We start from the raw sequence: 24,691 nt of genomic DNA, 5'->3' as shown, positions 1-24,691 counted from the left end.
TTTTACATGGTAATGATATATAGGATATAATATATTCCTCAAAGGAGCTGATGGTAGAATAAAGATTCTATGCAGTATTCGGACCGCATAGATTTTTGCGTACATAATTAATCATTTCTCAATCGTTAGTACTAACTATATTATTTTATTTATCAAGTTAATAATTTTAGGATTTTTCTGTTAAATGTTTCTTTTCCCGGGTTCTGAACATCATTTGTTTTGTTTCCCTTTTATTTTTTTGGGAAAATTTTTGAAAAAAAATCCTAGAAGTTAAAAAGTATTTTTTTTTTCATTGGCCAATCAATTCGGTGGCAATTTAAAATGATAAATATGCAAACTACTTTCCTTCTGTCATTTTTTTGTACAGTACTATTGAATTGAGTTCCAGACTTCCAGTTATTAAGTATTAACGATATGGTTTTTTAAAAAATAAGTTCTGTTCTCTAAAAGAAGGATTTCTGTTTAATATTTTAAAATGAAAATACATGTAGTATTATTTTACTTTCTTTATTAAGATAAGGGAAAATTGTTTTTTTGGTCCTGTATGTTTGTCACTTTGCGATTTTGGTCCTTTATATTTTCAGATTGCAGTTTTAGTCCGCTATCTTTATTTTTTTGGCAATTTTAGTCCTATTTCCGATGTGGCGCTGACGTGGCACCAATTCAATGCTGATGTAGAGCTGACGTGTACAGTGCCACGTCAGCATTTTCGAAGAAAAAGGACCGAAATTGCCAAAAATCGAAACATACAGGACTAAAACTGAAATGTAAAAACATAAAGGACCAAAATCGCAAATTGACAAACATACAGGACTAAATTTGCAATTTTCCCTTACGATAATATTAACGTCATATTTCTAAGTTGTCACTTTTGATAAATTAATTATTATTATTATTATTATTATTATTATTAGGCACCACATCATATTAATTACTATATTTTGTATGGTCTTGACTTCAATCTTCGGTATTTTTGTCTTTGGAACATATACACAAATCGACAAATAATGTGGCTCATCGACTAGCTAGGAAAGTGCTGATTTCTGGTTCGAACTTGAAATTTATGAATAGCAGCATTCCATCTTGGCTTAATGCCGTTGTATCTCGTGACTTGTGTATTTGATTAAAAAAAGAAAAAAAGGGTTTCAAGTGTAAACAATAATGTCCAAATATGATATTCAATAGGTACTTAACCAGTTAACCGATAGGTCCTGGGCTTGATCGAATCATAACAATTGACTACTTTAAGTAATTTATAAATAAATAATCAATCAAACAAGTCAATGACACGTACAAATTGAATGAATCAAAATGAAATAGACCAAATTGCAAATAACACAACCCGGTTGGTTCGATAGTTCCATGTTCAAGTTCTCAAAATAAATCGATCTGACCAATTAATTCGATTTAATAAATTTTCACATAGTTATGGTCTATGGACGAGAGATTTATTTTGCAGAGGACATACAAATTTTATATATAAAAAAAAGAAAACTATAGATATTTACATTTCTTATTTCACGTTTAATTCGTTGTATTTAGACGTTTATATATATTTTTCAAGATAAACATATGAGTTAGATCTCGAATTCGAGATATAGATATCGCCTTGACCACAATTTTTTTAATATTAGGAAGGAGCATAGGGCCCATCACACAATAACCAAGTACCTTCCAAATTTCATTTCCTTATCGCCATCACCAATCAAAATTTTGCCCATATATTTATTCGTATTTATTTATTTATTTATACCCCTACGCCGTAACCACTTGTCTTACTTCTTAGCAAATACATTCATTTGTTCCTTACGCAACACTTTGCTTCGTCCGTAATCGTTACATTAATCCTGGCGTAGGGTTATGTCCGCCGCGGCTCACCGGAATCCTCGAGGTCTTGGCTTCCCCCGCCTCCGCTTCTTCCGCTACCGCCGTCTGAGGTAACCCGTTTCCGACCACCGATTCCACCTCTAGTTATACAGCATACGCAGGATATATATATATATATATATATATATATATATATATATATAGTTTCATATGCCGTCGCCTAAGATCAGTCAAAGGAGAGGGGGTCATGAGAAGAACAGGAAGGGGAGGTTGTCGGAGAAGTCATCGTCGTTTCACGTGAAAGGGGATGGGGTAGGGGCGGAAGTCCTTCCGCGGCCGCGGACGGTGCCGGACTTGTTGGCGGGCAGGAGGAACGGCGGCAGAGACACGCAGGACGAAGCGATGGCACTGGTGAGGCCGCTGAAGCTAACCAAGTTGCTGCTGAACGTCACCGTGCAGAGGAGTCTCGGCCCTGTTCAAGTGTTGATTCCGCCGGATGCGACGGTGGAGGATTTGATCGCCGCCACGCTGCGCCAGTATTCCAAGGAGGCTCGCCGCCCTGCTCTTTCAACTGATGCCCAAAGCTTTGACCTCCATTACTCCCAGTTTAGCTTGGAAAGTATGTAACTTCGTAGATATATATAACATCATAATAATAATATTATGCCATTAAAATATAAATCAATTCAAGAATCTAACTAGTTTTTTTTATATATATATTAAAAAAATAGGTTTGGATCGTGGCGCGAAGCTATCGGAGCTGGGATCAAGAAACTTCTTTCTTTGCCCGAAGCCTGCGGCGTCCTCAGCCGCAGAAAGTAGCGGCGGCGCATCGACATCGTCGAATTCGAGCTGTTCGAAAGAAGCTGAAAAGAGTAGCAAGAAGGGGTTCCCTTGGGTCAGTTTCATGGATTTTTCGCTCTGAGCGAGTCTCAATTACACATCTGTTTTCAAGAATGTTGATGGCTAATTTCAGATTGAAGCAAAAAAGTTGTAAAATATTGAAATCTTAGGAATTAGTCCTTTGGGTATCACCAAAGTTATTGGGCATTATTGACGCACGTCTTTGGCCAGTTCTCTGATGTCCAATGGGAATGGACTGCCTCCACTAGATAGCTCTATGTTCGGCGTGGGATTGGAATTTTTGTCATTTGTGTATTTATAATAAAATTTTCCTTGTAATATAATATAAAAGTCTATGCTTTTATACACTGGCCTTAAATAACTTGATTGATTATTAAAAAAAAAAAAAAGAAACAACGATTGATTTTATTTGGCATAAAAAAAATTTAACTCATAATTGGTCACAGTTGATTAAAATAAGATACAGTACTATAATACATCTAATTAATATCTATAATTGATTTTCAAAATGTGGAGTTCGAGATCAGTTGATTGCGCACGAAAGAAAGTGTGAGTTTTTTTTATTATTTATTTTATATCATCGTTATCGCTAGATGTCATTGGTCGGATAAAATCATTGTAATATATATATATATATATATATATATATATGTATATATATAAATAAAGAGGAATGTTCAGCAATTCAACTATGTTTTCTCACTTGGTCCGTGACCACTAAAATCCGATAGTGGGTTTTTGTGGTTTTTGTTTTTTTTTTTTCCATCACTAAAACTCACTACCGGATTTTAGTGGTCGCGGACCAAGTGAGAATACATGGTTGGACAGCTGAAAATTCCTTTATATATATAAACTTGGACAATCATATTCTTGAGTTAATTTTTGAGGCCAAGTTAAGTTAAATCGATAATTTTAAAATGTTATCCGAACTCAAACTCACATTTATATGTTGGATTGTCCTATGAACTAGCCGTTAATATCTTGTAAAGCTTCAAATATTCATTTTTGAACATGAGATAGGTTCTAGTCCATGATCTTAATATCAATATAATTGACATTTTATTTGACATATAAAATTGTTAACTTATTTTATTTTGACAATCCGAGATAATGACTTTTATCGTTTTTTTTGTAAAACAATCCAAAAAGTAGAAAAGTATTGATTTGTTTTTGAATTGGAGACGGAGATTGGTGTAATTGAGTCTCGAATCCAATATCTTGTCTCAAAACTTGGTGTGAAATGAACTACAAATCATGAACGAAATGTATCGATTAATATTTGTTAATTTGAGTTAATTTTATAATATTATATTATATGACACGCAGTGTTTTCTCAAAAATATAGAACTTTATTTTATATCCCGAAACGGGCCTGAACAAGCCCAACTAAAAAACCTATCGATATGAAAAACACAGCCCAAATAAAAATATTCTCCTTTGAAATAGCTCGGGAAAAATATCGGTTCACTCCTAAATGTTTGAACATATTTCCGGTTCAGTTCTAAATGTTTGAACGTTTCCGGTTTGGTCCCAAATGTTTTCCAAAAATTCCCGATTCAGTCCTAAATGTTTTTATGTTTTCGGTTTGGTCCCAAATATTTTCAGTTCAGTCCTAAATGTTTTACGTTCCAGATTTCGTCCTAAATATTTTTCAAAATTTTTTGGTTTGGTCCTTCCATCTACAAACAAAGCGTGATAAAAAAACTTACAAACAAAAGAAAAAGTTAAATAAAATAGAAGGTAATAATAATAATAATAATAATAATAATAATAATAATAATAATAATAATAATAAATTATGCAAAATAAAATTATGAAATAAAAAAATAATTGAACGGTGCAATCTTATAGTTAAAAACATTATCAACCACAAACAAATAAACAAATGTTTTAGCAAATAACTAGTATTACTTATTTCACAAAATATTTGAAATTTTCAATAAATTTTTCAAGAGAAGAATACTTATGGTTAACAATTGAGAAAATATAATGAATTATTTGACTACCGTTAAAGTAGTGATATGAAATTAAGTTTTATTTAATAGTAAATTTTTCTCAAATACTAATTATTTAAATTATAAAAAGAGTTTTAAAAAGATATATATTTTTTTCCAACCTCCAAATTTTTTCTTAAATGTGCAAGTATCATGAATGAAAATATAACAAAATTAATAGAAATGTGAAATAACATCTTTAAATTTTAATTCCTTAAGTTTTGTTTATTTTATTTAAGTTTTTATTTTGTAGCATCATGAATTTAATATTTTCATTTTGAATATTGTGTAAAATTGATTTAAATTTGGATAAAAACTCATATAAATTTGTGTTTTATTTACAACTTGTTTAATATTAAATATATAATAAATAATATAAAACTCAATCATAAATGATATAACAGTACGCGATTTAAGTTTTAACACACGAGTAGATGGAAGGATCAAACCGGGAAATTTTGAAAAATATTTGGCACAAAATCGGCAATGTAAAAATATTTAAGATTGAACCGAAAACTTTTAGGAAATATTTAGAATCAAACCGGAAACGTATAAACATTTAGAACTGAACAAAAAACTTTTAAAAAATATTTAGAACCAAACCGAAAACGTCCAAATATTTAGTACTGAACCGGGATTTATGGCCTTCTGGCAAATCGTTGTGCCGCAGACCCTTGCATCGTTTGTTATAAACCCCGCACTAAAACCTTCGTATCCTTTTTCAAACTCAAAAAATTTTCCTTCCCCTTCCGCTCCACGAGCTTCCTTGTTTCAATGGAGTTCTGGGGTAAGCTCTTGGTTCTTTGATTTTAATGAGCTTACACTAACTTGTCTTTTGTTCACTTATATGTTCAAACATTATCTGTTGATTGTGTTTCCAGTTTCGAATTACAGTTGCGGGAAAATTTGTAGGGTTAGATATTTGTCTTTTTTTATATGATATTCATATTTATATTGAATTTGAGTATGTGTTCCCTTGCTTCCAAGTTTTTTTGGTATGTTTCGAAATATTAAAGCTGTGTCAAGTTGATGACATTCTTTGTGGTTGAAATAATTCTGGTTCGGAAGAGCTATATAAGTTTTGTTATTTAAGTATTTTTTTTAAATAAATTAATTTCCTTCTATCTGCCTATGCATAGTTCTCTTTCTTTTGGTTTTTTTTCCCATTTCCAAATATCTGGATGTATGCTTTGAAGTTGAATCTACATGTAGCAAGTTTTGATGAGAAAGGGTGAAGGTCCTGTTTTGAAAACGACTGTCAAAAGTTTCCAAATATCGTATCTCGTATTCATTGTGTTCTGGATCATTTAGTTTATATATCCTTATTATTATTTGTTACTTTTTTTTTCTTCCTATTTTCAATGTGATTTTTCTAATTTGTTGGCTTTTTGCAACTCCAAGGAGTTGAAGTCAAATCTGGTGAACCACTTAAGGTGCAACCTGAGCCGGGCAAGTTGATACATATCTCCCAGGTGAGAGTTGTTTCTTTCTACATAAAGTTGCCTTTCATTGTAAGTTTGTAATTGTTGACTGATTTGACAAATGTTTCCAGGCTGCATTGGGGGAGGTGAAGGATGTGGAAGGAGCCAAGTATGTTCCCCTTCTTCTGAAGATTGATGGTAAGACCTTAGTTTTGGGATCTCTTTCAGCAGAAGAAAGAACTCAAATGATGCTTGACTTGGTAATTGAGAGAGAATTTGAGCTATCACACGACTGGAAAAACGGTAGTGTGTACGTCTTGGGTTATATTGCGGACGATCAAACTTCAGGTGCATTCTTTGTCCCATTTATGTTATGTTATTGCTATTCTTTGAGTGAGCTGTCAAACGCTGTTTTAAGGTGTCTCTTCTTGCTTTGATTGTTTTCCCTAATTCTATTCATCCTATCTCTATTCAATTTCTGTATTGTGTTGGTGCATTTTTAACTATACTGCAAGAAACTATCTCGTGCATAAATTAGTGTTTGGGATTTGAAGAGAAATTAAAGTATTCTTAAGCATCTTTATTTTAGCTATATATAATGCAGTTGTTCTTTGTATCTAGACGAGGAAGATTTCTCATATGAACAAGTGGATGCACGTTAATATGGTGATCTTTCTCTCCCACTCCCTATGATTCCTCCCTTAGAAAGGCTGTACAGTTTTGATAGAATAATTTATCCTAGGAATGATGGCTCCATTGTTTGTGTTGTTCAAAATTTTAGGCAAGATGAAGCAAAATCTTGGGGATGTGAAGGTTGCTAAAACTGCTGACGCTGCCAAAGCTGGAAACAAGAAAGAGGAGCAACCTGTTTCCCATGAAGATGAGGATGACAGTGAATCTGATTCTGATGACTCTGAAGAAGTATGTTTTGTTATTTGCTTTTTTTGACATCACGCATTAGCCTATTCTCTCCTTTTTCAAAGTCAATAGTATTATTGTAAACAATCCATTGTTTACTCTGTGAGTTGGTGTTCAGGATTCTGAAGATTATACGGATGGGAGTTTTTCCAGCGAAGAAGAACCGCCAAAGGTACCAGCTCTTGAATCTCTGCCATGATTGATATAAATATGAATTTTTGGTTGATTTCTCTTTACATAGGAGCAGCAGACCAAGAAAAGACCAGCTGATTCTGCTCGAGAAGCTCCTGTTGTTGACAAGAAAGCTAAAACTTCTACTCCTAACAAACAGGTTTCAACTTTTACCCTTTTAGTGTTTTTGCTGTAAAACAGGGCCATTTGAGCAATGTCTATTAGATATTTAGATCTACATGAAATCAATTAGCTTTTGTGAGTTACAAAATTAACTTGACTAAGAACACATTTAAACTTTAATTTTCACATAATTAATTTGATTAAGAACACGTTTGCTGAATTTTTACATTCTCTAGTGCTAGTTTTCGATTTTCTTGATAAAAAGAAAGCAAATAAAGAAGAGGGGGATGAGGTTGGCTCTTGAATTTGATGTTTTTTACCTTATATATGAATTTCTTATTTTTATATTTTATTTAAAACATCCGTGTTCTTGTTATTTTACTTAGACTAACTTCATATTTACTCAATTACAAAAAATTCAAAAAAAAAAAAATTGGTAATGTGTGGCAGAATTTGGATGAAATATTTGAAAGACTATAATTTCAAATCAACTTGTTTGTGGATAGTTTTGAAGTTCATAGAATTGAAATCGTCACATAACCAAAAAAAACTATCGTCACATCAGCAGAAATCGTCAAATATTTTACTTGCTTAAAATTAAAACTATCTTCACATGAGCAGAATAGTTTGCCTTTTACTAATTTTTTTGACACTATTATTTTTGAGTTGAGATAAAGGAAGGATGTCAGAGATATCTGCCAAAGTATCAGTATGGTGGGATATTGAGAACTGTGCTATCTCCGATGACATGAAAGAGTCCGACAATATTAGTTGTAATATCAAGCTAGCTTTAAAAAAAATAGGTTTTCATGGGGAGATTACCATATATGTTTACGGAGATACCACAAAGTTCTTCAATTTGCATCGGGTCCTTGACTCCAACGGATTGCCGTTTTTCCACGTACCTCCTGCTATGATTATTTTTTTTAGTAGATTTTGATTTGATAATAATGTTTATTTATTTTTAATGTTTAATATAATATAGGGAAAGATGCAACTCCCATGCGGATGATTGCGGACATTATAAAATGGGGACATGAAAATCCTCCACCATCTGCATACCTGCTTATCTCAGGGGATACAGATTTTCGGTATACACTTGAAAAGCTGGTGAAGAAGGGTTTCGAAGTTATGTTAGCGAAACAAGAAAATGCTCATTTCCCCAGTCAAGAGAAATTCACAGCTGTATGGGGTTTGGAGAGCTTATTAAGTGGAGGCGACCCAAGCTTTAGGAAAGTAGATTGATCTTATGTCATTCATAGTGTCCTACTAATTATTATTGTCTATTGTTGCTATTGATTTCAATTCAGTACATCATACCTTTTCCTTTGTCCCTCAAAATTATTCTTCTTTCGGTTCTTTTGCATTTGAGCTAACATGGAGGTGTGGATATATTTGCTGAGGCTTTACAGATTAGTTCATTTCATGAGTGGGTATGTGTATTACCACTTTGTCTCTTCCATTTCACTAGAAATCATTTGTTAATCAAAGATATTGATTGTAAAACAAAGCGGGTTATTCCTCTTTAACCATTAATAACAGAGCTTAATAATTTGCTATATTGGTTCTTGCCGCAAAGTAAAGTGGTGGCCAATGGGTAGGGGCCTCGAATCACAATGAAACGCTGTGTTTTTGTAGAACTTTCCATCCATTTTTTATGGTTCATTTTCAAGTACAATCATGTTTATGATATGACACAACTTCAAATAATTTATTGGGAATATAGTTAAAATGGTCCTGTAAGTTTGTTCATTTTGTGTTTTGGTCCTGTAAGTATTTAATTTTGGGTTTTGGTCCTATAAGTTAAGTTATAATTGGTTTTTAGTCCTTTTTTCATAGAGTGTTGATGTGACATCAAAAAATGCTAACGTGACAGCTAAAAATGTTTAAGTGGCATTGAGAAATATAATAATGATGTGTGTGTTGTGGCATCAACAATTAAATGTTATGTTTTCAAAACCGGACTATACCGACCAATTGAACCATTTTTTTAAAGTTAGATCGGTTTGATCATCGGTTCTGTTATAAAAACATTGCTTAAATGAAAAAGGACTAAAAACCAAAATATAACTAAACTTACATGACCAAAACCCAAAATTGAATACTTACAGGACCAAATCACAAAACAAGCAAACTTACGGGATTATTTTGGCTGTTATCCATATACCAAAATTTGCTTTGTCGGGGCCAACTTGTGTTGTTTAATCTAAACTAAGACTAAATATATATTATAACTATTAATAAAACTAAAAAATTCAACTTGACTAGAGCCCCAATAATATAGACAACAATATATATATATATATATATATATATTCAAGTGCCCACCTACTATGCACACCACTATGCCTATCAATGATGTGACACTATTATATTGGATGTGATAAAGATGTGATAAACTGTAGGTCCAATAGAATAGTGCCACATCATTGGTGGGCATTGTGGTGGGCATGGTAGGTGGGCACTTGAAAGAAACTCTATATATATATATATATATATATATATGTATGTATATGTATATATTGTTTTGTTATGTTGTCCATCAACCATGCCCAACTCTGTGCTCACCAGTACAAGTCAACTCACTTATTGTACATGGTGGACACAGAGTTGGGTATGATTGAAGGGCAACATAACAAAACTCATATATATATATATACATATATGTATATATATATATATATATTATAATTAAAATCAAAAAATATATAAAATATTGGGTTAATATTCATTTTGGTCATTTTTGTTTGTCGCTTTTCCAAAATAGTTATCTTCTTTTCGGGCTGCTAAAATGATCCGTGATGTTTCATACTTATTCTCAATTTGGTCTCTGCCGTAATCTTTTCGTTTAAAAATAACGGAGATACAACTCGTCACTTTCTAGAAGCTTCTGAAATGAGTTAATACACATTTTGATTTTTTTTGTTTCTCATTGTTCCCAAAATAGTCTCTCTTCTGTTCAAACTGCCAAAAATATCCCCCAATGTGTTGTAATTATCCCAATTTGGTCCCTCTTGTAATCTACCCATTAAAATCTAATGAGATTCATCATATCTCTTTTTAAATCTTCTAAAACAATATTTGAAAACGATTTTCTCCAAATTGATAACCATTAGATGGATGCACCAAATCACGAACACAACAAAATCGAAAGACACTAATTCGAAACATATAAATGATTCATCTAAAGTAAGTCGATTTTATTCACATTAATTTGTTCCTTTATTATCGAAACATTGCACCACTGTGTAGCATAGTAATCTGATTCTTCTATTTGTGTATTACTATTAAATTATACAGTATATATCTCCGAATAATATTTTTGAACTCTTTTCCATGCAAGCCAGTTATTCTTAAAGTCGAGAGTTATTTGATTCAAAATTAATACATTGTGTTATAGTAAATAAGTTTTTGAAAAAAAATGTTAAAACTTGTGAACAATGAAAATCCATGACAAATTTTGAGGGGTGCCAACTCCTCTTTACTTGAGCGTTGGAAGGGATTATGTCGGGACATCTTTTCGGCCTTCTCTAACACTCTTTGCTTCGTTTTAGTTTATCTCTGAAATTGAAATCTACCCGCAATAAATTAGGAAATCTACCCGCAATCAGCGAAAATCGAACCTGAGACCATATGACTCAAAGCCTCAACCTTAGCCTTATAAGGTCTCTTGAAGTTTTCATTTGTATAAAATTGTAAACTTATTTTATTTTGATAACCCGAGATAATGACTTTAATCGTTTTCTCGTAAAACAACACGAAAAGTAGAAAAGTATTGATTTGTTTTTGAATTGGAGACATGGATTGGTGTAATTGAGTCTCGAATCCGATACCTTGTCTCAAAATTTGGTGTCAAATGAACTACAAATCATCAACGAAATGTATCGATTAATATTTGTTAATTTGAGTTAATTTTATAATATTATATCATATGACTAAAATTATATTACAATCTTTGCAATAATTAATAAATAAAAAATGTGTCCGGTGCAAGCAACGACCGTCAACCAAATATTTTGTGTTTCGGATCAACGTACGCAGTGTGTTCTAAAAAATATAGAACTTTATTTTATATCCCGCAACGGGCCTGAACAAGCCCAACTAAAAAGCCTATCGATATGAAAAACACAGCCCAAATAAAATATTCCCCTTCGAAAAAAGGCAAATCGTGGTGCCGTCGCAAACCCTTGCATCGTTTGTTATAAAACCCCCACTAAAACCCTCGTGCCCTTGCTCCGCCTCTTTCAAACTCCAAAAATTCTCCTTCCCCTTCCTCTCCACTAGCTTCCTCGTTTTCTGCCTGGTTTCAATGGCGTTCTGGGGTAAGCTCTTGGTTCTTTGATTTGAATGAGCTTACACTAACTTGTATTTTGTTCACTGCTACGTTCAAACATTATTTGTTGATTGTGTTTCCAGTTTCGAATTACAGTTGCGGGAAAATTTGTAGGGTTAAATATTTGTCTTGTTTTTATATGATATTCAAATTTATATGGAATATGAGAACGTGTTCCCTTGCTTCGAAGTTTTTTTGGTATGTATCGAAATATTAAAGCCGTGTCAAGTTGATGGCATTCTTTGTGGTTGAAATAATTCTGGTTCGGAAGAGCTATAAGTTTTGTTATTTCAGTGTTTTTTTTAAAAATAAATTAATTTTCTTCTATCTGCCTGTGCATAGTTCTCTTCTTTTGGTTTTTTTCCCATTTCCAAATATCTGGATTTATGCTTTGAATTGAATCTACATGTAGCAAGTTTTGATGAGAAAGGGTGAAGGTCCTGTTTTGAAAACGACTGTCAAAAGTTTCCAAATATCTTATCTCGTATTCATTGTGTTCTGGATCATTTAGTTTATATATCCTTATTATTATTTGTTACTTTTTTTTTTCCTTCCTATTTTCAATGTGATTTTTCTAATTTGTTGTCTTTTTGCAACTCCAAGGAGTTGAAGTCAAATCTGGTGAACCACTTAAGGTGCAACCTGAGCCGGGCAAGTTGATACATATCTCCCAGGTGAGAGTTGTTTCTTTCTACATAAAGTTGCCTTTCATTGTAAGTTTGGAATTGTTGACTGATTTGACAAATGTTTCCAGGCTGCATTGGGTGAGGTGAAGGATGTGAAAGGAGCCAAGTATGTTCCACTTCTTCTGAAGATTGATGGTAAGACCTTAGTTTTGGGATCTCTTTCAGCAGTAGAAAGAACTCAAATGATGCTTGACTTGGTAATTGAGAGAGAATTTGAGCTATCACACGACTGGAAAAACGGTAGCGTGTACGTCTTGGGTTATATTGCGGATGATCAAGATTCAGGTGCATTCTTTGTCCCATTTATGTTATGTTATTGCTATTCTTTGTGTGAGCTGTCAAACGCTGTTTTAAGGTGTCTCTTCTTGCTTTGATTGTTTTCCCTAATTCTATTCATCCTATCTCTATTCAATTTCTGTTTTGTGTTGGTGCATTTTTAACTATATACTGCAAGAAACTATCTCGTGCATAAATTAGTGTTTGGGATTTGAAGAGAAATTAAATTATTCTTAAGCCTCTTTATCTGAGCTATATATAATGCAATTGTTCTTTGTATTTAGACGAGGAAGATTTCTCATATGGACAAGTGGATGCACGTCAATATGGTGATCTTTCTCTCTCGCTCCCTATGGACTCCTCCCTTAGAAAGGCTGTACAGTTTTTAATAGAATAACTTATCCTAGGAATGATGGCTCCATTGTTTTGTTGTTTCAAAATTTTAGGAAATATAAAGCAAAATTTTGGGGATGTGAAGGTTGCTAAAACTGCTGATGCTGCCAAAGCTGGAAACAAGAAAGATGAGCAACCTGTTTCCGATGAAGATGATGATGACAGTGAATCTGATGACAGTGAATTTGATTCTGATGACTCTGAAGAAGTATGTTTTGTTATTTGCTTTTTTTGACATCACGCATTAGCGTACTCCTTTTTCATAGTCAGTAGTATTATTGTAAACAATCCATTGTTCACTCTGTGAGTTGTTGTTCAGGATTCTGAAGATGATACGGATGGGAGTTTTTCCAGCGAAGAAGAACCGCGAAAGGTACCAGCTCTCGAATCTCTGCCATGATTGATATAAATATGAAGTTTTGGCTGATTTCTCTTTACATAGAAGGAGCAGCAGACCAAGAAAAGACCAGCTGATTCTGCACGTGAAGCTCCTGTTTTTGACAAGAAAGCTAAAACTTCTACTCCTAACAATACAGGTTTCAACTTTTACCCTTTTAGTGTTTTTGCTGTAAAACAGGGTCATTTAAGGTGTCTTGAACTTGATTTAGTTCAAAACATATACCTAACTTATACCTGTCCTCTATTATGAATTACACAATTGTGTCTATCAAAGATATACACAGTACTAAGTAAATATTTTGTGTAGGTAACAAGAAGACCGTCAATAATTCTATTCCTTCGCCTTCAAAACAAGTCGGAAAAGGTCCAGCCAGCAACAAGTCAAATGAAAATAACAAGAAGTCAAATGGCCAAATGCCTCGCAAATTAAGGAAGCCATAATGCCATTTCCCTCTTCTATACTGTCACTTCTTCTGCATTTAGGTCCTCCCTTTTAAAGAGTACTCCTGTTCATTCTGCAGTTGCACCGCAGAATGGTGATATGTTTTTATCTGGTGCATATACTACAAGAAATATGGGTCATTGATGTTTTGGTTTAAATTTTTTTGAAATTATGAATGTTTGTTACCTCCAACATGGTGGATTTGTAACAGGAATCGAGATTCTTCTTCACCTTGTTACATTTTTGGGAAAATCCACCATGAAGTACTACTATTTCGTTTTTACTTATGGATTCTTATGCTTGTTTATTTTCGTTAAAGGCAATATATTTCTAGAGAGGTAGCCATGGAGGCTGGAATGAGTTGAATTTTTTCGATTCCTCAAAACCTATAATTTCAATTAGGTGCTTGGAGGCATGTGTCATATGGATTGCATGGGAGGAAAATTACATTCACCTCTCATATTATTGGATAATTTACTTTCACTTGCATTACACGTGTATTTGATACATACGATCCTCGGATCTCGACATGTAATTTTCTCTCTTAGGGAGGTAAGTGTCAAAGTAGAAGGAGAATGCAAATAACCTTAATATTACCATTCTTGCACATTTACAAATATAAAATAAAAATGGCCTTTGTGAAACATTAAACGCACTCAAGCTTCAATCTTCCGATAGAACCCTAATTCGTACCTACCTTTTGGGGACAATTTCCTCAAAAGCTTATTTATGGCCTGCGATGAGAAATGCTTCTCAATATAATTTAAGAACCAATTAGGCGGACACTTGATTAATGTCACGGGTTTGCTTGCTTCTATCAATATTTTTTCGGGTGATTTTGTCAAATAAGGTCGGTCTAGTTTGGTTTACTTGAGTAGCATGATTTGCTAGCTAATGTCTTTATGAGAGTTTCATATATTATGTTCACATAATGCATGTAAAAGATTTTGTGCTTGATGTTTTAACATTAGCATCGACCTCTCAAACGCACTATATTCGTCTACTGAAAAATATTCAACATGATAAACATAGGGTATTCGATTTTGATATAAATTCAAACCAAATCATTTATATTTATCAATTTTTGTGAAGTTGCAAACCAAATCATCAACAATTCAAAAACCAAACCAAACCCCTAGGTAAGACATGAGCGCATCCTCCTCCTCTGGGGTTATTGAAATTGTATTACACTATTGGGCCGACTCTCTTCGAGGTACGCAAACCCTTGGGCTTTAGATTTAAAAATATTGCCCAACTGTTTCACTAAAAGAATACACGGTTATCACATGTAATTTAAATTACTGCGACGAAGGGGGGACAATATAAATTATAAAAGGCAAGGAAAGAAAATAAGAGCTGTTTTCAATCATACAATAAAAAAAGAAAGAAGCCCCAAATGGGTGTCCAAGTTGTGGAGTAAGTGAACTCTTGGCCAGAGGTCGTGAGTTCAATTTCCCATACCAACACTTTCTTGAACTAGCCTGTCACACAGGGTTTGTCTAGTGTGGTTTATCTGGCTAGCGTAGTTTGCAGGGTATTGCGTTAGTCCAAAGGTTTACCAATTACACACCGAAAAGTAGCGGCTGCGGGTTCTCATATATTAAAAAAATGAAAAATAAAAAAGAAAGAAAAACAATACACTTAGTTTTGTTCAATATATTTACAACGGTTTTTTTTTTTTGGGGATCTGTCATGAAAAGTGTGGCATGCATGCACATTCGGGGTTTCAATGTTCCCACACAATTTAATGCGAGAGAAGTTGAAATTTCTTTATCGTTGGATTGTACACATACATACGTAATTATATTATAAAATTTTTTATAAAAACGTCTCACGGATCAATTTGTGATAACGATCCCTGATCATAATTCCAGACTAATGAAAAACGTACAATTGTTTATGTCAAAAGTACATACTTATCATTACAAATATAAACCAGGACGACCCGTCCGTCTCGCGTACCTACTCTTATAACATACTAATACGATCGTGTGTCACAGCTTTAAATATTTGCAAAAATGGAAGAGTTGGAATAAAAAATAAAATAAAATAATGGAAGAGTATAGGAGGGACAAGTTTGCAATTGAAATTAACTACGAGACAGCACATAGGTGTGGCGACACTTGAACTAACGAAATTCTGTGTGAATGATAAGTTGTGTGTCCACAAGCTCCATAAATTTGGCTTGGACCACTTGGCTAGCTTCACGTGATACTTCTCAGAATAATTAAACCCGTGATTTTCTCTATTCATCAAACATTTTGCTTCCCGAATTAATAAATTATCGATATCAAATTTTTCAGTGGCCATACAATTAAAATCATTGTCGCACTAATTTCTGCTAAATCAATATGCCGACATTCTTTCTTGGTTGTAAATATTCTAATAATTCCATTCTTTCTCTTGGGCAGTGAATAATAAATTATATTATTTTGGTGGCTGCTTATATAACATTAGGCTGCATTAGAGGGATAGAATTGAAATTCATTAATTTCGATTATAATTTTATTATTATATACGAACATATAAATTAGAGATGAATTTAAAATTTATGACATTGTATCTCGATTGACATCCATGGACGGAAACGTGAGGTTGTGTGTGTGTGTGTGTGTTTTTTTTTTTTTTCTGTGGCAATTTTTTATTTATTTTTTTCAAATTTGAATGTGGCAATTTGATGCTTGAGGTGGGAACATGTGTCCCTACAACGATAAATGAGGAGAAGAATGCGATGTCGTATTCTTGAGGCAGTTTCTCGTACTCCTATAATGCAACATTCATAGCATTCAAGCTTGTTTTTATTCTTGATTGGATACAAGTCATTGTGTTAATTAATGTCACGTTCATAAATCATGATAATGATTGTTGTTAACGGATGTTTTTTTGTAAAGAGCAATTCACACATAATTAAATGATTTAGGTAGTTGCCATAAGAGTGATTTTTGTGAATAAGAATAATTAATTATATCAAATTAAATTAAACATAACAATTTCTAAAAGAATATCTTGTATCTAAAACACAGGTCTAGCATTTGAGGTGATTCTATGCTATATCGGGTGAAACACTCCCTATCTTTTTTTTCAGATGTTCGCGCGAACATCTCGCTAAATGATAAAGAAAAATTATAGGCGGAGTCCGCATGAATTTTTTTTTCCAGCACGATGTTCACGCGAACATTTTAACAAAAACACAAAAGAGAATCACCCCTAGCATTTGAGATTTACCCACATGTACAAATAAACCTTGATCCATATTTTGAAAGATAACAATATATGAGCTCAGTAAAAGATGAGAGTAAAATTACAATATGACCAATTTTCACGGACCTTTACCATAAAAATTAGGGCCAATTTTATTATGGCCACCGTCTTATCTTATTTCTATAAAAGCTCAGGGAAAAAAAAGCTTTCAGTTGTGCAATAAATTGACAAAACCGAAACAGAATTTCACACAAAAACTACAAACACTATAATCTGAAAAGGAAAAAAATTGAACTTACATATATATATATAAAACACTACTTATATGATCTTTATGCTCCTCCAATCTTTTCTTGAATGCATAACTTGCTGGATCTTCTGCCATTTGTTTTTGGCCTCGAGCAGCAATAGACATCTGAGTGAAACGAAAACCTTGCGTTTTCTATTACACTAAATAAATATTTAAGTTTTTGTCCTAAAGGATATATATAGGACCGGGGCCGGCTTTTGGTCCAAGAAAAGCACAAATCTTGTGTAGAATTGAGATACAGTGAAAAGCTGAGTCGAGAAGACAATAGTACTCTGCTGTCAAGAACTTGGGACTATGGTGCCAATGTACCCGAATCCCGCAATGGTGAAAGTGATGACTTGAAGGAACAAGTATATGAAATAGCAGTTCTTTCCATACAAGAAGTCGTAGCACCCGCAGATGAAAAGAAACACCGCGAATCCCAGTTCGTGCAGCTGTATTCTGCAGGAGAGACAAAACATACATAAGCAAGTGGGATTCGATCAACAGGGGAGTAGAGTCTACTCCAAGAGGAACAACAGTCTGATCTGAAGTTTCAAGATATGTTTTACCTGTCTCCGAGAAATTTTAACAGCTGTTTCTTTGGTGCAACTGTTTTACTATGGGATTTGTTCTTAAGTGCATCGCCAAGTTTTTCAGTGACAACCCATTCATTAACTCGCTTTGCCTCCAATAACCCGATGAACGTGGCCTTGGTCCGGTGAAACGACATCACGTTCTCGAAAAGAACCCAATAGAACAGCAAATGGAATGACCTGAAAATCACCCAAGTTTGATGAATAAGGCAAAGGCATGCTCACATTAACCTATAGCAGTTTAGATAAATTTACTACGCTAGCTCAAAAACTAGCCTCCAAACTTCTTCAACACTTCATAATTTCTATTTTTGCTTTGCATATAGATGTATATATACCTTGGAGTTCCGACGGAGTTGAGGGCCGTTATGATGCATGGAATGTAAATGGCTCCCCATTTAGGGACGTCGACTTCCGGAACTAGAATTGACAATGGCAAAACCACGCAGTAAAAGAAGAACGTGAAGAAGTGGGCGACGAGCTTTCGGACAAAGAAAAAGCTATAGATCACATAAAACTTCTTGTACAAAGAAACTTTCTGCAAAGGATTACCACAACAACAAAAGGGTAAGTTTTTGTCCAAGCAGTATTGTTTCGCCAAAAACGTCGATTTAAGTACAGATTATTGCAAAACAAATCACCTTGTTCAATACAATATCTAGCAGCATTTTTCTGAATAAATTTGCTGGACCACACGACCATCTGTGCTGCTGGAATCTGAAGGCTTTAAAAGTACTAGGAAGCTCACTTTTAACCTATAATAATCACACACACATTAAAAATGTTAAAAATTCAAGTACGGATCGAAAAACAAGAAGAAAAAAAATGCGAAATCGATTCGTTATGATACCTGGAGGTCTCCCAAGTAGACAAATTTCCAACCCTTGAGACCAGCTCTAATAGCAAGATCCATGTCTTCCACCGTGGTTCTATCTTTCCACCCTCCCGCCTCGTTTATCGCCGAAATCCTCCATATTCCTCCAGTTCCTACACAATGATCGTTCAAAATTTTTAAATTATCCCACTGTCATTATGTTTGTAAATCAATCAAGTTCTCGTGACATGCATAACTTTAATGAAGTAAAGTCTAATTAAATCCATTTCTTGAATCAATCATCATCATATTAAGCATGCATTATTATTGTAATAATATTTGAGTTATACCATTAAAGCCAAAGAAGGCATGAGTGGATGATCCCACTTCTTGCTCAACTGTAAAATGGTAGTCCAAAGACATCTCTTGCATTCTAGTCAACAAGCATTCGTCCGAATTCACTGCAAAATTTACCCACAAAAACTTACATTTCACATTCTTTTCAAAAAAAGGAAGAAAGAAAAAAAGATGATCCAAAATTTCAAGAAACGTATAAATTGGGGATCTTCTTTTTTGTGTACGAATGCGTGACCCATGTTATGTTCCAAACATGAGCAAGCGAGTTTTTCTGACAGCACGTGACTTTACAGTTAGAAAAACCCAAAGATGCGATACAAAAATATTGTCGGCACTGAACAGTTTCCCAAACAGGTGGCCATCGTTGACCCTTTTGACCAGCTTTAACTTTTTTATTCACCAATAATCACAAAATAATTTCATATACGTTACACCATATTAAAATAAATAAAATTAGTTTGGCTTATTAATTAATTCATATTGGAAAAATAAATAAAAACAATAAAAATCCGCCAAATTGAAGGGAGTTGGGTCCTGACGCCGTGATGTGTGGCGCCAATTAGACAAACTAAAGGTCTCAGATGATAACGGCCCCACTCCGTCAGTCAAGCTAAATATATAGATCCCACTTGCTTTTAAGGTCTCGGACAAATATCATTAACAAGAAGCAACCCACGCAAATTATAAATGAATTTCAATAATGCATGAAACTAATATTAAGAGTTAGAATTTGATATAAGTCCACCGACACAATGTTCTTGCATGTTGCCATCACCGACACTCATGCATGTTTAAAGCAAATGGAGGGAAAAACATCTCCAATGTCACGTTTTAGTAGAAAAAAACTATTCACCAATCTAAACAACTATACTAATATAAAGTTTATATTAAATTAAATATCATATATTTACGTGATATAGATCATATATTCGATGCTTACCGAACCTCCAACGGCCTTGCACAAGAGCGACATCGGGGTTGTGAATCAGGAAAGGAACGGATCGTCGGAGAAAGTCGGGTTCGGGTCGGAAATCAGCGTCGAAAATGACGACGTAGTCGCATTCTTTGACGTAATCGTGTTTCAATCCTTCTTTGAGCGCTCCGGCTTTGTAACCTCCCCTTGTCTCTCTGATTTGGTATCTGATATTAATGCCTTTACTCGCCCACCTTATGCATTCTTTCTCTACCATATCCTACACAAATTAAAAACGTTTAATTCACTTCAAAACCCTTTTTTTACCACATGACGGCTGTTGCTTTATGTATGTTTAACGGATCAGTTGATGACAACTAATCATCTACTCAAATAGCATTTCAATTTTGACACCCAAATCATCCAAAAAGAAGATTTGTAACATGATTTCTTAAAAATGTAAACTTCCATCTCATAATATATGAATGCCTCTTTTCAATTCAATTAATGTGGTCCAATTCCAATCCAACCTTTGCAGAGGCCCCCCAAAAAATTCTTATAATAATACTATCATATCGGTACATGGTAAATGTGCATCATTACATGTAAATGTAAATTTTGTACCTTGATGAGAAGATCAGTGGAATCGTCCAGAACTTGAATCACCAGCCTGTCAGCAGGCCATGAAAGATTACACGCAGCACCAATGGAGATCTTGTAAACCTGAACCAAAACAGACACAAGAAAACAGACAAATGTCACTTTTTTTTTTCCCTCTTTGTGGGAAGAAATCACAGAGTCAAGAAGCCAGAGACTCGCCTCTTTTTCGTTGAACATGGGGATCTGAACAAGAACCATAGGGAAAGCGCCATTTCCCATCTCCAAATCATCTTTCATCGACTCCCATTTGTATCTTTTCTCGGGCTTTTTCCAGAAAATCTTCACGAGAATGATGACGACTCCCATATAAAGCCTCTCCATGAATACCATGATCGACATTGCTAAGCACATGTACACAGAGATTCTCAGCAATGGAACAATCAATGGCGCTTTGATTAGCTCCCACAAAAGACCAATCTGGCCCGCCATGTCTGCCGTGTATCCCGGTATAGATTCTGGTATAAAACTGTTCTCGGAGACTTCAGCCATTTTCTTTTTTTTTTTTTTTTTTTGCAGTTTTCCAAAAATCAAGAAACAGGGGAATGTAGTAGAAAAAGAAAAGAAGGGAATGCTCTGTTTTGCAATCTCTCTGTTCTATATGCCTATATATCAAAATAAACCTATAGATCTGCTAGCTTGTTGCCAAGAAAAGATTCGAAAACAATGGGAACTTGGCTAAACAAATGACTCAAGATTTTCGAAAAACCGAGGCTGGTTTAAAGGGTCGTTCACACACCCCTTCTCTTGCACTCAGGCGCTGTTTCTGCTCTATGTTTTGAGGCAATGAATGCTTAATGAATTCACTGTAGCATCGTGAGCAGATAAAAGAGAAGAGAAGGGGGGAGGAGTTGGAGAGAGTGGAGCAAGTGAGTAATGGGGGAGCAAGTGTGGGAGAAACCAAGAGGTTTTTTTTATAGTCATTATTCTGTTTGATTTAGACTTTACTGTTGCCAATTGGTGAGTCTTTTTTTAAGTGCAAAAAAAGAAAATGTATTAGTTAGTGGCATAAATTTTTGACTCTTTCTTTCTTTCTTTTCTTTGATTATTATTACTTATTGTTTTTCTTCTTCATTTTCAAAATTTTGAGCCAACGGTCTAACATTAATTCTTATTTGGAAGTATTGGAATTTCGATTTGAGATTTGAAATTTTTTGTATATGTAGTTTACTTGAAATTTTTTTGATTGGATTCGATGATTTTCAGTTCCGGGGCAAATATGGAATTCTTGAAATATGTGTATATTTTAGATGAAATAAATTATGCGACCATAGTCTACTAGGAGTCTAGGACTCCCATTTGCATTACAAATTTTGGGAATGACAAGGGTTTGAAGAAAAATATTCATCCTCGAAGTGCGCAAGCACTTAATATAAGTGAAAAAGATAATTCCAATCGTAAAATAATAAAAATTTAAAATTTATGTATAAGAAAACATTAAACACCCCTTAATTCATTTAACATTATGATACATGTACAAACGATATTACACGTTAGGTTACAAAGTACATTTCAAATTAAAAAATTATCTTAAATATAATTTTGAAAGATTTTTTTCAAATAAAATATAAGGATAATTTTATAAGTTCAAATGGATTTTGTAACACAATTTGTAACACTCTTTATTTATATATATATATATATATATATATATATATATATATAACATTTTACATTTATCAATCACCTCCATTTGTATTCCCTAGAGAATTCGTTTACAACAGTAGTTGTTCTTTATTAGCTTTGGTGTTTCTTTGCACGCAATACATGTATATTTTGTTAAAATTTTTGTGTCAAATAAATTTTTTTAAAATTCAAGATATTTATATTAAAAATTGTACTCCTTTCGTCTTAATTATATAGTCAACGTTTCCTTTTTTATTTGTCCCAAATATATAGTCATATATCATATTTAGTAATATTTTTTTTACGCTCTTTTACTAATATACCTCTATTAACTACACCTTGAAAATTGTGCAATCATTTTTTTAATATATTAAATAGGGATAAAATAAAAAGTTTGTATAAAATTTAATTCCCCAATAATTTTTTCTTAATCTATGTGAAAAAAAAAATAAGACTATGTATTTGAGACGGAGGGATTATCAACTTTTTTATGGTATGAATAATATGATTATTTAATTTGAAAATTCAAAATGTAGATAAATATATAGAGATTTTTGTTTAGAATATAAAGATAAAGATAAAGATAAGCAGATTTATTAAAATAGGTTTAGTGATATTTTTTATAAAAGAAAATTAGGATTTGACAGGTTTTTGGATTATAAAAAAAATACAATGACACCGAAATTAATCATTTTAGATGTTTCAAACTTAATAATATAGTAAAAATAGTAAATATGATTAATATATTTTAATAAATAATATGCATGAATGAATTATGCTCAATTCGACCTTTAATGACTGGCCAAGAAACTCTTCACACGAAAAAAATAATAATAAAGAAAAAAAAAAACATAAGTGGGTCAAACTTGCAGTTGCTCCTCCTTCCGGATCCGGGTTTTTTTTCTTTATGGGAAAATGGGATCCGAATTTTGATAAAACAATAATTGATAGTAAGCAAGGCCAAAACCCAAAAGCAGACAGGCTCAAATGATGATCGAGAGAAAGTGCCGACAATATCCAAATTCCAAGTACTCATCTTGGTTTAATCTAGTATATAAGTATGTGCTTTTGATATTAGGAAAAAACTGTATAATATTTTGAAAATAACTTTTACATTCTGTGGAAAAATTACCATATTTATTTACAATGTAAAGTAATTACTCAAAACAAATACTTTGAAGTAATTGAGGTGCTACACACATTTTTTTTTAAATGACGTGTTCGGTGTGCACCGTGTAAACTATCATGCTGATTCAATATCGACAAACTACGTTAGCCACTTAAATCGCATTGAACAAGTTGTGTGCGCAGAGTCGTTCGAGAATGTGATGTAAGAAAAATCGAACTCGTGATCATTTGTCAATATATGATTTACCTACTTCATCTACTCAAACATTAATTTGAATAGGTGTTACGTGTACTTAATTTATAGGGAGTTGATTTTGGTTGAAGAACACGAAGTCCAAAAAGCAGGTCAATAAATTCGAGCAGACGAATATCATGCTCGAGGTTGCAATTCTTTTATTTGTTTTTCAGGTTTAGTCAAAAGCAAATAGCAAAATTGCGCGCACAAAATTGCGAGATTTGCTATTGGCATGCAATAAACCTTTAAAATGTCTCTTTCGTGGGTCATCTCTAGTGTGTTGAGACGAATTATCTTCTAATTTATATAATTATTATATATCAATGTTTCGTATTATCGTTGCCTTATGGGAATTCCGGAAGAATTTCCGCTGGAAATTAATAAAAATACATTGGTGGCTTAATGCTTTTAATATGCGGTATGCCAAAGCAAAATAGGCCATTCTCAAATCAAAAGGAAATTACTATATGTTCCAGATTTTTATGTGCACTTATATGGCCGAAACTAGTTTTTTTGGAATTTGGGCTATTTGATGTGCCAATACACGGAGTAATTTGGTACTCCCTCCCTTTCAATTATACACGACACATTTTCTTTTTTATTTATCTCAAATATATATAGATATGCCCATAGGAAAAAAAACCATTTTAGTCCTCTAATTTTACTTGTTTTCTATTTTAGTCATGTAACTAGTCAAAGTTCTGTATTAGTCATCTAATTTTAAATTTTGTCTATATTGATCCTCTAATTTTACTTGTTTTATCTTTTAGTCCTTTAACTATACAAAGTTTTGTATTAGTCCTCTAACTTTTAAATTTTGGCTATATTGGTCCTATTTTAATCGGAATATCTAATTTTTGTCGAAAATTAATGACTAGACAATAAATTTCGATGATTTTCAATTTGAAAGATGATCATACGACTTGGAATGTCACCTAATTTTATAATTTTGGTATGTTAATAGAATAAATGTGTTCATATTTTTTTAAAAAAAACAAACAAAATCAAAAATAAAAAATCGAGGACTT

At 33.3% G+C, this 24,691-nt stretch overlaps 4 protein-coding genes across 5 annotated transcripts; 3 read left to right on the top strand and 1 right to left on the bottom strand.

The window, feature by feature from the left end:
• Nucleotides 1–1,765: 1,765 nt before the first annotated feature.
• Nucleotides 1,766–3,036, top strand: LOC140883815 (uncharacterized). Its single transcript, XM_073290407.1, has 2 exons — nucleotides 1,766–2,446; nucleotides 2,559–3,036. Exons 1-2 carry the CDS (start codon nucleotides 2,038–2,040, stop codon nucleotides 2,750–2,752), a joined length of 603 nt encoding a protein of 200 aa, XP_073146508.1. The 5' UTR covers nucleotides 1,766–2,037; the 3' UTR covers nucleotides 2,753–3,036.
• Nucleotides 3,037–5,362: 2,326 nt separating this feature from the next.
• LOC140884392 (histone deacetylase HDT1-like) lies at nucleotides 5,363–8,732 on the top strand. Its single transcript, XM_073291130.1, has 7 exons — nucleotides 5,363–5,472; nucleotides 6,087–6,157; nucleotides 6,238–6,454; nucleotides 6,888–7,027; nucleotides 7,143–7,196; nucleotides 7,266–7,355; nucleotides 8,304–8,732. The coding sequence occupies exons 1-7, from the start codon at nucleotides 5,460–5,462 to the stop codon at nucleotides 8,328–8,330; spliced, it is 612 nt and encodes a 203-aa protein (XP_073147231.1). The 5' UTR covers nucleotides 5,363–5,459; the 3' UTR covers nucleotides 8,331–8,732.
• A 2,768-nt stretch (nucleotides 8,733–11,500) lies between these two features.
• Nucleotides 11,501–14,216, top strand: LOC140883947 (histone deacetylase HDT1-like). 2 transcript variants are annotated; one of them, XM_073290572.1, is made up of 8 exons: nucleotides 11,501–11,640; nucleotides 12,255–12,325; nucleotides 12,406–12,622; nucleotides 12,898–12,942; nucleotides 13,060–13,214; nucleotides 13,326–13,379; nucleotides 13,458–13,542; nucleotides 13,713–14,216. In XM_073290572.1, the coding sequence occupies exons 1-8, from the start codon at nucleotides 11,628–11,630 to the stop codon at nucleotides 13,844–13,846; spliced, it is 774 nt and encodes a 257-aa protein (XP_073146673.1). In that variant the 5' UTR covers nucleotides 11,501–11,627; the 3' UTR covers nucleotides 13,847–14,216. The 2 variants fall into 2 exon arrangements, with proteins under 2 accessions (XP_073146673.1, XP_073146672.1); XM_073290571.1 differs by having other exon boundaries at nucleotides 13,449–13,542.
• Nucleotides 14,217–17,245: 3,029 nt separating this feature from the next.
• LOC140879514 (glucomannan 4-beta-mannosyltransferase 2-like) lies at nucleotides 17,246–21,580 on the bottom strand. Its single transcript, XM_073283258.1, has 9 exons — nucleotides 20,837–21,580; nucleotides 20,642–20,740; nucleotides 20,045–20,297; nucleotides 19,098–19,208; nucleotides 18,784–18,920; nucleotides 18,575–18,688; nucleotides 18,272–18,471; nucleotides 17,910–18,113; nucleotides 17,246–17,799 (listed from the first exon to the last, which is right to left on the bottom strand). The coding sequence occupies exons 1-9, from the start codon at nucleotides 21,164–21,166 to the stop codon at nucleotides 17,637–17,639; spliced, it is 1,611 nt and encodes a 536-aa protein (XP_073139359.1). The 5' UTR covers nucleotides 21,167–21,580; the 3' UTR covers nucleotides 17,246–17,636.
• Between the last annotated feature and the right edge of the window lie 3,111 nt (nucleotides 21,581–24,691).

Source organism: Henckelia pumila, chromosome 2 (assembly GCF_033568475.1).
Source record: "Henckelia pumila isolate YLH828 chromosome 2, ASM3356847v2, whole genome shotgun sequence".
NCBI classification, from domain to species: Eukaryota; Viridiplantae; Streptophyta; class Magnoliopsida; order Lamiales; family Gesneriaceae; genus Henckelia; species Henckelia pumila.
The sequence above is the reverse complement of the archived record's forward strand: the minus strand, read 5'-3'. Positions and strand labels throughout refer to the sequence as shown.